A 14,374-nucleotide genomic window follows, 5' to 3' on the forward strand; every position below is an offset into this window, starting at 1 on the left:
ACTAGCTAGGTGACACATGCCTTTAATCTCAGAACTTGGGAGGTGGGGGCAGAAAGATCAGTTCCTGGTGCACACTGGCCTCAAGGCGAGTTCAAGGCCATCGTGAGACCATGCTTAATTGAACTAGCTGGGTGGTGGTGGCACACACCTTTAATCCCAGGGCTGGGGAAGCAGAGGCAGGTGGATCTCTGTGAGTTTAAGGCCAGCCTTGTCTACAGAGTAGTTCCAGGACAGCCAGGGCTACACAGAGAAACCCTGTCTGGACCAAACAAGCAACAAACAAACAAAGAAACACAAGAGAGAGAGAGAATAAATGGAACTAATATATATAACATTCTCAACATACTAGCTGATGGCTTTCTACTTTTGTTAAACACACGTAATAGAATTTATCAGAACAATTTCTGGAGATATAGGCTGTGATCTCATTGCTTTTTGATGTTTGTCATTTTTCTATACAATGAACTTCGCTCGAATGTCTGTTAGCTGTCGAGTTCTGTGGGGTGAAGGCACCAAGAGAATCGCGGATGGCGTGCAGCTCGTCTTGAGTGATTTAGATGAGTGGGGTGGCCTTTCTTGAGCAGGCGTTGTCACCTTCATGCTGTTTTGTTCTCTGAAATTGTGGGAGTAGAAACAGCATCGCTTTAGAGCTAGGAGTTCAACCTTGAAGATTTTGGAAGCATGTGATAAGAGGAAGTGCTTCCCTGGTTTTAGGAAATTAGTACACAATGCAGGTTATGGAATTTACTGCTTGTTTTCAAATATTTTGGTTAAAACCAAACTTTAGTTTTTCAGCATTGCTATTTAGTGAATGTTATTTTATATTGCTTGAGCATGAGAAGACATTAGCACCTCATATTTGATCTGAAGCTCTAGTGCTTTTTAATGTCACATATACAATGACATTTACGTAAATTACTCTTTAGGAGAGAGCTGGTTCAGGAAGGTTCACCCTTTGCTTCCTCTTTGTCACCACTAGGTGGCGCTGTGGGCTTATGTAAGTTGACTGGCTCCCTGGTTTGGCAATCTTTTGTTTTAGTGAAAACTCTTCTTCATGCTTGCTTTCATTAAAATCTGTTTCTATAGCTGCAAATGCTAATGTTACTTACATTGTCTATAAAATCTTATTTCCAAAGTTAGCGATTTGTTCACACCGTCCCTATTCTTATGTAGATTCTAATTACACATTGCTCCTTTGTGTTACACAAACTAGGAGCAAAATAAAAACATAAAATCTGCTTGTAAAAATGCTTTAGAGAGAATTTGTCCTCTAGACTCTGGTTTGTGTGGTATAATTTAGAGCAATAGCAACCTGCCATGCAACATAGCCTTTCTGCCCCTCCCCCCACAGAGAGTCAACTCTTTTTTGTGTGCCTAATCAAGAGACTTTAAGTCCATTATTTTGGTGTTTGTGTTTTGTTTTGCTTTGGGGATTCATTTGAGCTCCATCCTTGTCTTCCAGCCTCCAGTTTCTCAGCATCCTCTCTTATCCCTCTCCTTCTTTCTCTGCTCATTGACTGGCACTCTTAATTAGTCATATATGTCATAGTCACTCGAGAAGTTATCTCTGGAAGCACAAAGGGGCAGACACTCGCACCAGAAAGCCTCACTCGTTGAAGCTACGGAGCCTTGGGTGGCTTGGCTATTGATAATTTTAGAAAGCAATCGATTCTGTAAAACTCTTCTTTTGCAAAGTGACCTAGAGTGAGGTCGGGGTTGAGACTGGGTGCGTGTAACGCTGCATGTGTCCTGGGGTCTCACTCCTCTCGGTTCTCTGCCATGTTGTTTTTGTCATGGGTACCTGTCACGTGAAAATCTTTTAAATGGTGACCTCTGTTCCCATCTGGTCCTATTCTGAGTCCCTCAAGATGAAATTGTCTTTGGCATCAACTTTTGTGTCTGCATCTTGGTTCCCATGACAGTAGCAATTCCATCTCCAAGGGAGGTGGTGAACATTCACCACACGATTTCTGACAAAGGAGCTAAGGACACACACTGGAGAGAGCACAGCCTCTTCAGCAAATCGCGTCAGCAGAACACGGAGAAGCCTTGTCTCTTGCTGTAAGAAATCAATCCAAACCAGGTCAAAGGCCTTACTACGAGATCGGAAACTGAACGTACTGGAGAGAGAGACCCGAGTGGCAGGCCCAGGATGAATCTGAGGAGGACTTTGTGAAAAGGACTGGGGTAGCTCAGGGGGAACAAAAGAGCAAGATTTGACAAATGGGATCTCATGAAATAAAAACAAAAGAACCTCTGTACAGCCAAGGAAGCAATCCAGTGGAGAGGCACTTATGGGATGGGAGAAAAGTCTTTGTTAGTCACGTCACTGATGGAGCTGGATGTTTAGATTGCACTGGGGCTAGGGACCTGCTCTGCGCTGGAGAGCACCCACTTCCTCTTGTAGAGGACCCAGGCATGGTTCCCGGCGCCTGCACCGCGTGACTCACAAGGGGCTAGTACCTCTAGAAATGAGCAGAGAGTTCTCAAAAGATGAAGTGAGTGAGGCCAACAGTCGTATGAAAACGTTCACTCTTCTTAGCCACTAGGGAAAGAAAGCCCCCTAAGCAGCATGGAGAGATGCCATCTCACCCCAGGCACAATGACAATCATTAAGAAAACAAATAAGAGCGAACGCCGGTGAGGATGCCTCACGCACTGTTGGCGGAAATAGAATTAGTGCGTATTCCCTCCCCATGGTGCAAATTCGTGTGGAGACTCCTCAGAAAACAACATAGCTACCACGTGACCAAGTTCTACCCTCTCCTGGGTTTGTGCCCTGAACACACCACAGAGGTGCTTATGCACCTGTGTATGCAGCCATATTCATAACAACTACACTCCGGAACCTGCCTCCATGTCCATCAACAGACAAATAGCTGAAGTAGAATCTACTCACAATGGAGTTCCATCCAGCCGTAAAAAGAATGAATCATATTGTTCTTCAGGAAAAAGGGTGGAGATCACTATATGAGGCAAAATCAATTGGACTCAAATAGACAAACGATGTGTGTTTCTCTCATTTTCAAGTTCCAGCTTTATGTAGATGTATTAAATTATGCATGTTTATAGGACATGGAAGCAGAGGGGAGACTGGGGGAGTGGATGAGAATAGCGGAAGGGGAAAGGGAAAGAGTGAACATGCCAAAGTTCTTGTTGTACTTGCATGGAAATGTCTTTATGAACCCATCACTATGCATAATGAGTGTATGTCAATAAAAACCAAAGTATATGCCAGCTTACTGATGCTACTTAGTACAGAGACCTGCTCAATTAGTAGTAATTAGAGAAGGCAATAATGAGGGCCTGGGAGGAATGGATCAGTGGGTGAAAGTGCTGCCAAGCACGCTAAGGATCTGAGTTCGAATTCCCACAACCGATATAAAAGCCAGACACAGTGTGAGGGTTTGTAATCGCATTCCTATGTGGAGCAGAGAGGATGAGACAGGAGAATCTCCAAAGGCTTGTGGGCCACCTGGCCTATTCTTTTTAATGTGGGGAAACAACAACGATTCTATCTCAAATGAGGAAGAAGGCAAGGACTGACAGACCGTGTTTCATATCTAACTTTCATGCTCGTACTGTGCGTGCTCGAGCACCTGCATGCATTTACGTGCATGCGTTCGAGTGAGATTATGAATAATATTTTAGTCTTGATTGTCCCAGGTAAGCAAGCCGCACTTTTGTTGTTACTTTTTAAAGGTGACATATGCACATATAAGTTTAGGTTTCAGAGTTTAACAGACAAGTAGCTACTGTTCTCATCGGATGATTATTGATTTTGCTACATCCAGACAGAGGAGATCAAATGCTGTTAGACTGCAGCTGACGATGTCCCTCTCTCTCTCTCTCTCTCTCTCTCTCTCTCTCTCTCTCTCCCCGCCAGGTGTCCTGGTACTGCATATTGGGTTGCAAAGCAGAAGGAAGCTATGGAAAAGTAAGACTCAACAACAACCGTCTCCCGAACTCAGGAGAAGCGGTATGTCACACTCTCTGCCAGGAGACTTTATTGAAGCCTCATTAATGACAACCCAGTGTGTGCTCCTCCTATGAAGTCATTACAGCACTGGATTGACACTAATTCCAACTTGAGTCACAACTAAGATCCAACAGTGAAGGAGAAAGGCTTACCCAATTATGATTTAATAGTCACATTGCCTTAATTTTCCAGTAAAAGCTGAAATGTTTCCGTCCACAGATACCAAATGATGGCAAAAGCATCTTTGAAATTAAAGGCTTAGAAACCAATGAAAAATATATATTTGCAATCGCTGCTTATTCTTGCAACGGGAAACTCATCGGTGATACTGTTGGCGAGACAACTAAACCAATCCTCATTTACCCGCCTCTTTCTGCTGTCACTGCTCGGATGTACTTGACACAGGTAGAGAAGATGGCTGCTGTTTGCCATCTCTTTTTCTTTCTGTTAAGTATTTGCTAACTGATACCCGATGGAAGAAAAATCACACTAGGCATTTCACAGTGCCTGTGATACGTGTTTTCCACAATTGCAGCTTTCTTCATAAAACACAAGTCGTTGCTTCCCCTATTAGTAAATTTGCCTTCTCACAGAATGTTTTCCCTGGGGAGTACAAATGTAATTTTGAATGTTTTGGAAAATACTGCAATGCAGGTAAATAAATGTTATCTGTTACTACCCAGAGTAGCAGATCTTACCCTGGAATGCTGTTGTCAATGCCTGGTGACACTGTTGGTTGTCACAACCTAGGAATGCTGCTGGTATCTCCTGAGTAGAGGCTAGGAATGCTGATAAGCAATATACAGTGTGACAGGACATCCTTCTGCAACAAGAAGGTACCCAACACATGCTAGGGATGTAACTCAGTAGTAATAGAATACTACTAGGCCAGCATGCACAAGGCTGTGGGTTCAATCACAAACACAGTAAAAAAAAATTCAATACAAAATGTCAGTAGCACCAGGATAAGAAGACCACATCCAGAGACAACTCTTTATTTTTGTGTATCTGTCTATTTACCCATTGGCCATCTTATCTATCTATCTATATATCTATCTATCTATCTATCTATCTATCTATCTATCTATCTATCATCTATCTATTTATCTATCTATCATCTATCCATCTATCTATCTATCATCTATCCATCTATCTATCTATCCATCTATCTATCTATCATCTATCCATCTATCTATCTATCTATCGATCATCTATCTATACCTGTAATCTATCTACACCTGCGATTGTATGTATATAACACACACATATATTAATTTCTATATATTATGTTAAACTATACATATTATTTTACATTATTTTTTTCTCTTGCTTTTTTCTTTTTGTTTTTTTTCTCTTTCAAGACATGGTTTCTCTGCATAGTTCTGGCTGTCCTGGACCTCACTCTGTAGATCAGGCTGGTCTCAAACTCAGAGATCCTCTGCCTCCTGAGTCCTGGGGTTAAAGGTGTGTGCCATCATGCCCAGCTGATATCTTCATTTACTAGGTAATTTTTGTTTTTCTATTCCATTAGAAAATTTCCTATGAAGTATGCTTTAATGATTACACTTTATTGAATTGGGTTTTAAATTAAAATATAATTATATAATCCCCTTTCATTTTCTTCCTTCTAACCCTCCCATGCTCCCCCACCCTGTAGAATTCATGGCTTCTTTTCTTTAGCGCTGTATTTAGCCTTGTGGACATGTTGTAGTTTCCTTAGTAATTTCTTACTGCTGAAGGACTCTTCAGTATCTTGTTAGTGTAAAAAAAAGCTAAAATATACATTACCATATATGAATCTTTAACTGTACCCATGACTACTTTTTCAGGATAAATTCATAGAAAGGAATTTAGCAGGTCAGTGGAATCAGGTAGACCCAAGTTTGGAGTCAAGCTCCTTGTAGTAGCCATGTGGTATTGAGAAAGTGAGTTTCGTGTGTGAAGAGAGGGCAGCAACAGGACATCTAAAGGTGGATGGAGTTATGTGAGTCACATGTTTAACGATAACATTTTTCTCACAGTACACACTGGATAAATATTGTTATCGGTAGTTATAAATACTAATAGCTGCTGTCTTGACAGAAGATGTGTCACCCGTGAATAGGACACCAGAGGGATTCATTGACCTAGGTCTGAAGGGTCTAATTTTAAGCCTATTTATTGTTGGCTGTAGAGTGGATGGCTTTCTAAATTTTATCATATTTCTATTGTGATGTGCTATTTTTCTTTTAATAGTTGATTAGTATTATAAGCTTCTAATACTCACTGGCGTTTTATGTGATCCTATTTTTCAAATAAAATGAAATCGAGAGAATTGCTAAAATTTGTCTAGCATTGGTGTAGCATGTCACACTGGCTCATGGTTTTCTGGTGTTTTGATTTCATTAGAACTTAATATATTCTGTAATTTGCAGCCATGGAGTTATTGTGAGGCGCTGAATATTTCATCAGGACCTAACTTTTCTCCCGGGAGGGGTTTGACTCTTAGGTTCCATTTGACAGAACTTTCATTGCGAGTTAATAAAATGAAGTTCAGGCCATACTTCGGGGATAACGAGAAGTGCCGTGGAGCAATGACCTGTGTCTCTTTATTGAACTGTATTTGCAGTGCTCCAGGTCACTCAAGATGGGTGATGGCCAGGCTCCCATAATACCAAGTGGCTAAAGCAAAACCTCCTTAATTCCCAAATTTGAAGAATATGCTTTTATATATTCTAGGTTAATATGAACCTCTTCTTTTTAAAGGTGCAATCTGGTTTTCATAACCGTGGTTAGATTTTAGTTTCAGGACAATCCTGTTCATTAAAATGCATTATCGTAAATATTATGTAGTAAAAGATAAGCTATTTTCCCAAATGCTTCTGGTTATCATGGTGGGGGGGTTAGGTGGTGCTTTTATTTTACATTAGTCTATAAACATTAATAAAATTAGGCAAATCTTCAACAGGTCTTCCATTAATGTAGAACACTAGTAATTTGGTCTGATTTTTAAAAAAGGAATCTCTTATAGTTATATTATTTTGCGAACATTCCCTCACTTTTTTTTACATTCCCTCATTTTTGGCCTCATTTCTGTTTACTGTTTTTAAAGTAGGTAGTAGTTAAATTACATATTCTCAGCCTTCCTAATGCCGTGACCCTTTGACACAGTTTCTCAGGTTGTGGTGACCCCTAACCATAAAATTATTTCATTGCTACTTCATTACTGTAACTGTGCTCCTGTTGTGATCTGTAATGTATACATGCGGCCCCCCCAGGGGTCATGACCCACAGGTTGAGAACCACCGTCCGGAAGTGTCTCGGGTAGCAGATGGTAAGTCTGACTGTTGTGTCAGCTCAGGTCTTCTTCCACCCCTGTCCACGTTGGTGGACAGTGTTGGGCGTCGCTCTGTGCCCACTCTGAAAGCAGCACCGCTGTGCTGTGGACCCCCTCTGCTCCCTGTCTCCTCTAAGTCCCTCCCCTTGCCCCTCTACTACACATCCTTGCTTCTCTACCAGTTTTCTCTTGTCTGTACCTGAGCTGGTGCGTCGGCAGGTCTTCCCGGCGAGACGCAGCACGGTCTGAGGATGGCACACAATTGGTTGTCACAGTCGTGAGGGAAGTGTTGCTCTTACATGTTCCCATTGCACAGGCGACTTCATAAGAACCCACCAATGTGTAAAGGATGCCCTTTTGCCCATGAGTTTAAATTTGGAAGAAAGAATTATGGGTGATTTAGTTAGCACTTGGCAAAACCTAGAATCACCTGAAAAGTGTCTCCAGTTGAGCACTTGTCCTCATCAGGCTGGTCTGGGGATGTGTTTGTGGGTTCCTTTTGATTGCCTTGATGGATATAGGATGGACTGGCCCACTGTGATTTGTGCTGTTTCCTGGGCAGATGATCCTCGGCCATATAAAAGATAGTGAAGAGGGTGCCAGCCAGTGGTGTAGCATTCCTCCATGGCTTTTGCTGTGAGTTCTGTCTAAGGGCCTACTCTGACTTCCCTCAAGAGGGACTGTGTGACCTGAAGAAATAAACTAAAATAAATCCTTCCCCCACATCAGTTGCACTTTGTCAGAGTGTTTATCACAGCAACAAGGAAGGAAGCAGAGGAACGGGCGAGAAGCTGAGCCTTTCCTCGTAAGCAGTTTCAGCTCCTCTCCGTTCACTTCCTACCACCTCTCTCCTTGCTCATCTACTTATGGATGAACTAATGTCTACTTTGCACCAGGCTCCATGCGCAACACCATCTCTCCTTCCTAGGAAATGTCTTTTTCACTCATCTAGACTGTCGACTTAATGCTGAGCCTCTGTAGATAATCTTACTTATGGATCCAGCTAAGGTCCTTATTGCACACTAGGGAGCCAGCCTGATGTGGGTAAGGCAGGCGTGGGCTGCCGAAGGCTGTGGGGTCAAGGCCAGGCTACACAGCATGAATCAAGACTATTCATTCACTAACTACCCATTGTAAGCAGGGCCAAAGCTGCCACTGTCCATGTCTTACATGCCTGGCCACTCCCGCTGCTCTCCTTGGTCCACGTGCTCCAGCTGTAAGAGCTGACCTGCTGTTTATCAGACAGAGTGTGCATTAGCGTTTATATCGCTGGCTTACAGTTCAGAGGTTTAGTCCATTATCATCACGGCAGGAGGCATGGTGGCAGGCAGGCAGGCAGACATGGTGTTGGAGAGGTAGTTGAGCTCTACATCCAGACTGCCAGGCATCAGGAAGAGAGTGACACTGGGCCTGGCTTGAGGGTCTGAAACCTCTAAGCACACCCCAGTGACACACTTCCTTCAACAAGGCCACACCTACTTCTCCTGACTGTGGGCTCTATGCAGACTTCCAATTTCTCCATGCCCGGACCTCCTCACCTGCACAAAGGGTACGAATGGGCTGTGCAGAGCAGTCATTGGCATCGGCCCGAGTCATTTTTGTTGTTGTTGTTGGTTTTTAAGACAAGCTTTCTCTGTATAACAGTCCTGGATGTCCTGGAACTTGCTTTGTAAACCAGGCTGGCCTTGATCTCACTGAGATCCGCCTGCCTCTGCCTCCCAAGTGGTGGGATTAAAGATGTGCATCATCACTGCCCAGCGGGCCCGAGTCTTTACTGTAGCACTTTGCTTCTAGAAAGTTCCATCTGGTTTCAAGGCCTGACAGAACCCATGCCCTATATTAACTTTTCCTCACGTTGCTTGTTTTTCTTCTAGTTGGCATTCATCACTACAGCCTTTCATCAATGCTCTCTAACCATTTCCCATGATTTGTTCTTTTCATGTTCTATCTAAATTGGACCAGCTGGAACTGTGTCCTTGCCTTTGGGTTCAACTCAAGTCTCCCACTTCCTCAAATGTGTATTCTGTGTGCTAAGACCCCCCCCCCCCACACACACTCTCTCTCTCCCTCACTCAACAGTTGTGGTCTTCTTTGCAGCTTTGCTGTGCTGCTGTACAGTATATGTCTTCAGCTTGGTTCCAGTCGCACGGGTGGTGAGGGCATTCCTAAGCTGACAGTAGCCTGTACCTCCAGCATTGAGCACAGGGCTGGAACTTTTGGGAAACCTTACTGCTTGGTGAGTTAGGAGGAATCATTTGACAGACTAGAGAGGTTCTGGTCCTGTAAGCTTTCCCCGAGAGTGGATAATGTTCTAGTAACATGTCCTTTCTGTGTTCAGTTCATTGAATTTATTTATGCCCTATCATTTGAAGCAGCGTGAAAGTCATTTGGTGAAGGTTCATGTGATGTATGCATTTAAATAGAAGAATTTTTAGAAACTCCCTTAAATATATTCTATCAAAAGAATGTCAGTTGGTGATAATTTTTTTTCTACTTAACTTCTAAGCTCCAATAGTGAAATTATTTTTCCCAACACTGGATCTGTTAAACTTAAAAGATACAGACTCTTAGAAAGCATTTCTGTTTTATTCTTTACCCTTTTCAGCTGTCGACTCTTTGTTGCACAAAAGCTCAGAAAGTGTCAGTCAGAACCAGGAAAGAATGAGATAGATTTCATATATCAGGTTGGGGAAATCTGATTGTTTCTTTTGGAGCAGATCCTTCATTATAACAGCATCTATAATAAATGGGACATACTGCTGAGATGGATGGAAATGAAATTAATTTGGCTCAGATGTGATCTTTGTTTTGCTTATGAGGGTTTGAAACATCCTTACAGAGTCTCAAATTTCCATGCAATTTAGAAATAAAAGAGATTTCAAAATGCGTCTACCTCCCCTGCCAGTGGCCATCCATGGCCCCCACATCCCCTCACCATGGCACTGTGGAGCAGAACAGCAAATGTGAAATTAATGTGTGGTGTGGCGGGACGTGTCTGGATTCCATTTGAAATCTACATGTTCCAAATGAAAATGTCCCTTGAGACAATGTGGTTTTCTTTCTTTCTTTCTTTTTTTTGTCACAGGTTGCCTATCAGACTGGAAACTATGAGTTGGCCAAGAAGGTCTTCTCGCCAGTTTGGGGTTATTTTGTTGCTTCTCCCATTCAGGATGCTCAGTCAGTGGTCTCTCTAAGCAACATTATGACAATCACACAGAGAAGGTAATTAGAAATGTTACTTCAAAGCCCCAAAGTTGTGTATTTTCATTTTCATATCAAGATAGCCCATGTAAAAGTATATCTAACCAGAACTACAAAGAGCATATATTCCAAGGTCACCAGAACTACAAAGAGTATATATTCCAAAGCTCTTCAGTCCTTGTTAGATCTGTCCTCACCAGAGTCAGGAAAAGCAGTGAGGCAGATGTGTGAAGGTTTTGGAATAAAAACGTCAAGTGGTAGCCGCCAGAGCAGGAAACATGAACACTCACTGGAGACTTTTGAAACCGGGTAGGGAGAGGATGGGTTAAGGTGATGTGTGGACTGTGATGGCGAAGGTGTTTTCTTTTGTTTCAAATAGGCTCCTAGGATTAAACTCTGGCTAGTTGCCAACATGCCAGTAGGAAAATGGCAGACTGTCTTTTGACTTCTCTGCTGTCTTTCCTTAAAGGATCAGGACTTCAGGGCAATCCCAAGAGAGAGCACGTCAGGCTCTTAGTTCAGGTTGTGTCTACAGACTGAAAAAAAAATCCCTCACCAGCTTATTAAAGCCTCAGTGGTGTAACCTTTCCCCCTCATAGATAATGAACTTAGAAACACGAATGATAGACAGAGTGAGGTGTTGGCAATGCTTATTTACATGAAAAACTCAATTTCATTTCAGTTAAACAAGTGTAGACTTAACGTTTGCCAGGTGAAGGGTTGAGAGTGCTACGGGAGAAGGGAAGAGGTGAGTCAGGCTTTGTGTGAACTGAAGTATAGAAGGGGGGTGAATGGTGACTGCACCTCCCAGTGTTAAAGGACTGCAGAGACTGTGGTATTTGCTAAGGAAATGGGGTGTGGAGGAAGATAATAGTGGGGTGGGCATGGGTTGCCTTTGCTTTTCCAGCAGGATGCTTTGTTTTTGTAGGTCAGGAGATGATACTAGATGCTTTGTTTAGTGTTGACATTAAGGAGATAGTCAAGGAAATTGCCCATAGAGGTCACCATCAAAATCTTGAAAAGGAGCCGTGTCTTCCAGGGAGTGATGGTTGAACTTCAGCAGAAAAGAGACAATCCTGGGATTGCGCATTGGCACTGCTTATGTTAACCAGGCAGATGGAAGAGGTGGAACCAAGGAAGGCTACTGAAAGGGCAACTGTCCAGGAGATGAGGAAACAGGGAGACACATTGCCCAGAGAAGTGGAGTCCCTTGGGGGATGTCATAAGCAAATGCAATGTCGGGCTCAGTCCACTCCTGTAGAGAGGCTGAGCAGGATAGAAATCAGGAGACACGGAGAATTGGCAATTTGGAGGCCACCAGTGAATTTAAGAGAGCAACGTAGATGACATCATAAACCAGAAATGATTTTGTGACAGGCTAAGAAATAATGAAAATGGAGACTCCAAGCAAGTGAGGGCCACTGATGGGCAGAGGCTTGAGAGGAAGGTCAGGGTTCCAGGAAGGATTGTGAAGTTGAGAGGGATGGGAGCCAGTGGGGGGAGGGCAGAGACAGAGAGACAGAGAAACAGAGAGAGGGACAGAGGAGAGCGACAAAGAGAGAGAGAGATTGAAGATGCAGGTGACAGTGACACTGTCCTGGTAGAGTCAAGGGGATTTGGAGCACAGAGCCGGTAGAATGCTCCCTGGGGACATGAGCTCAGAGGGGCTCCCAGGAAGAGCTGAGGTGATGTCATAGCTGATGCCCAACCACGTTGAAGCCCAATCCTGATGGCTAAGAGGCTGCTTGAGCCATGCTTGTATCCCAGGGCCTTGGAGAGTGTCATATGGCAGGCTTTAAGCAAATGCTATTTTGAAAAGGTGAATGAAAAAAGAAAGAAGTGAATAAGTAAATCGGTGTTGTGACAACATGGAAATATTGGACTGTGATGTCCCTATTGGTTGTGGCAGAGACTAAGGTTCTAAGAACCTAAATATTGAAGAGACTTACTGGATTCTGAGGTGAGTAGGGATTGTAATGGAACCAGAAATTGATAGACGGGACAAAGGCATGTATCATGGTATCGAGGCTCATTGTGAGGCCAAAAAAAAAAAAAAAACCAAAAAAAAAACAACAACAAAAAAAAAACCAAACAAACCAAACCAAAACCAAAAACAACAACAACGACAACAAAAAACCTCAGTGTGTATTGCAGGGTGGGGCAGGAGAACTAAAGCCCTCCTGGTAAGGGAGTCCAGAGCTCAATGTGGTGGGAATCATCTCAGGTGTGAATTAATGATGTCGGGCTCTTTCCTGCTCTGTAGGGTCAGGAGATTCAGAGCAGATGGACCTGAAGCTTGAGTCTGAGGGTTTGTCACCAGCTAAGCCCTAGAGTATGGGTATGGAAGCAAAAGCTGGCCAACAGATGTCAAGTTCAGCTGATCTTTGGCACAGTGGGCTGCAATTTAGAGAAGGCAATCAAAAGACAACTGGAGCCATTAAGACACACTCTCTGTAGCTGAATTTGCTTTGAATGCTCCTGCCGTCACAGAGTTCATCACCCGGACACTGAGCCTGTTCCTCAACCTGGCTTACTGTAATTCCATCATCATGGTAGAACTTTATATTTGTAAGAATTAGGAAAATTTGCCGCTGATTATTTTTACAGACTGGTGACCTAAGACTTCAGCTGCTTCACTTTCTGAGTCGTGAACTTGCTTTTGGTTTTCATTTAAGCAGACACCTAAGAACAGCTGCTCAGTGTGCTGCTCTTGCTCTCAGGGTCACTGCGTAGACGCTGAGAGTCAGAAAGCCCAAAAAGGCTGAATAGATACACGAGGTCAGTCATTGTACAGTTAACACCATTTCCTTCTTCTGCAGGTTGCAGCCCAGTATTTTGGCAGATACGTCGTCGATCCTCTTATACCTTTTCCTCAGAAATATCTTTGTGATGAGCGACATTAAAATTAAAGAAGAAAATCTCTTCTGTGATAATATTAAAGGCAATGAAAATTTTCCTGCCCAGCAAGTGAGTACACTCCAGGAAATGAAACCATGAAGGTTCCACTGTTTTTGCTTCTCTGTGCTTCCAAGGACAGAGTCCTTTGGGATCTTGTGTTCTGCTAGTGGGTGGTCCAAGAGAAGGTAGCCTGAATATGTTGTATTATTTTATATTCCATGCAGGTCTCAAAGCTGCCACTTCATGTTTCTTTCTTCTCAATTTGTCCTCTCTCCTCTGTGTACAAGGCCAAGATATATTTCAGAAATTCAAATCTGTGCCAAGTGGACAGTGAAACACTCCTAGTCCCTCCCACCACCTCCAAGAACACAATGGCTTCATTTTTATATGGTTTCTCTGCTTTTGAAAAAGGCACGGGGATTAGCATATTATTATTTACAAAATGGGATCTCAATCAATCTACCATTCAGCCACCTGCCTTCTTAAAAATGCCTTCTTTTCTTAGAGATGCTTTTATGCTGGTGTATGTTAACTTGCTGTGTTCTTTTGAACTATAAAATTGCATGCTTACACAGAGGCAGGGTTTAATGGCCCTCCTAGTGATGGACTCTCGGGGCATTCACACCAGGCTCTGTGTAGTCTGCAGCTCCCTAGTTCCGTGACTTTGATAGTGATCTTATATTAGTCCCTCAACCCAGCTTGTGCATCTCTCTTTGTTCTGACCTTCCTTGCTAGACAAGGAAGCGCCAGACATCAGCTTCCGTTCCTTGTTATGATTTTTTGATTTGCTCAGTGATGGATTGCCTGGCAGCTCCTTACACGAGGCCCACGCCAGGAGCAGGAGCCTTTGCTCCAGGCCAGTTCACTGTCCGTGGAGCTCAGGCTCTCAAAGCCTGCACTGCATAGCATCCCCCTTCCTCTCTTACCACACCGCGTCTGAAAAAGAACTCGTGTAAGGAGGGCCGCTGTGAATGTCAGCA

At 43.2% G+C, this 14,374-nt stretch overlaps 1 protein-coding gene across 1 annotated transcript in view; it reads left to right on the forward strand.

Annotated features, from left to right (window-relative positions):
- Cfap54 (cilia and flagella associated protein 54) overlaps nt 1-14,374 on the forward strand; it is a 290,811-nt gene that overhangs the window by 72,025 nt on the left and 204,412 nt on the right. The window contains exons 21-24 of the mRNA XM_040755053.1: nt 3,887-3,979; nt 4,199-4,384; nt 10,381-10,517; nt 13,316-13,463. Of these exons, the coding sequence (XP_040610987.1) occupies nt 3,887-3,979; nt 4,199-4,384; nt 10,381-10,517; nt 13,316-13,463 (564 nt within the window). The remainder of the gene's footprint in view (nt 1-3,886; nt 3,980-4,198; nt 4,385-10,380; nt 10,518-13,315; nt 13,464-14,374) is intronic.

This window comes from Mesocricetus auratus, unplaced genomic scaffold, assembly GCF_017639785.1.
Source record: "Mesocricetus auratus isolate SY011 unplaced genomic scaffold, BCM_Maur_2.0 Super-Scaffold_100011, whole genome shotgun sequence".
NCBI lineage: Eukaryota > Metazoa > Chordata > Mammalia > Rodentia > Cricetidae > Mesocricetus > Mesocricetus auratus.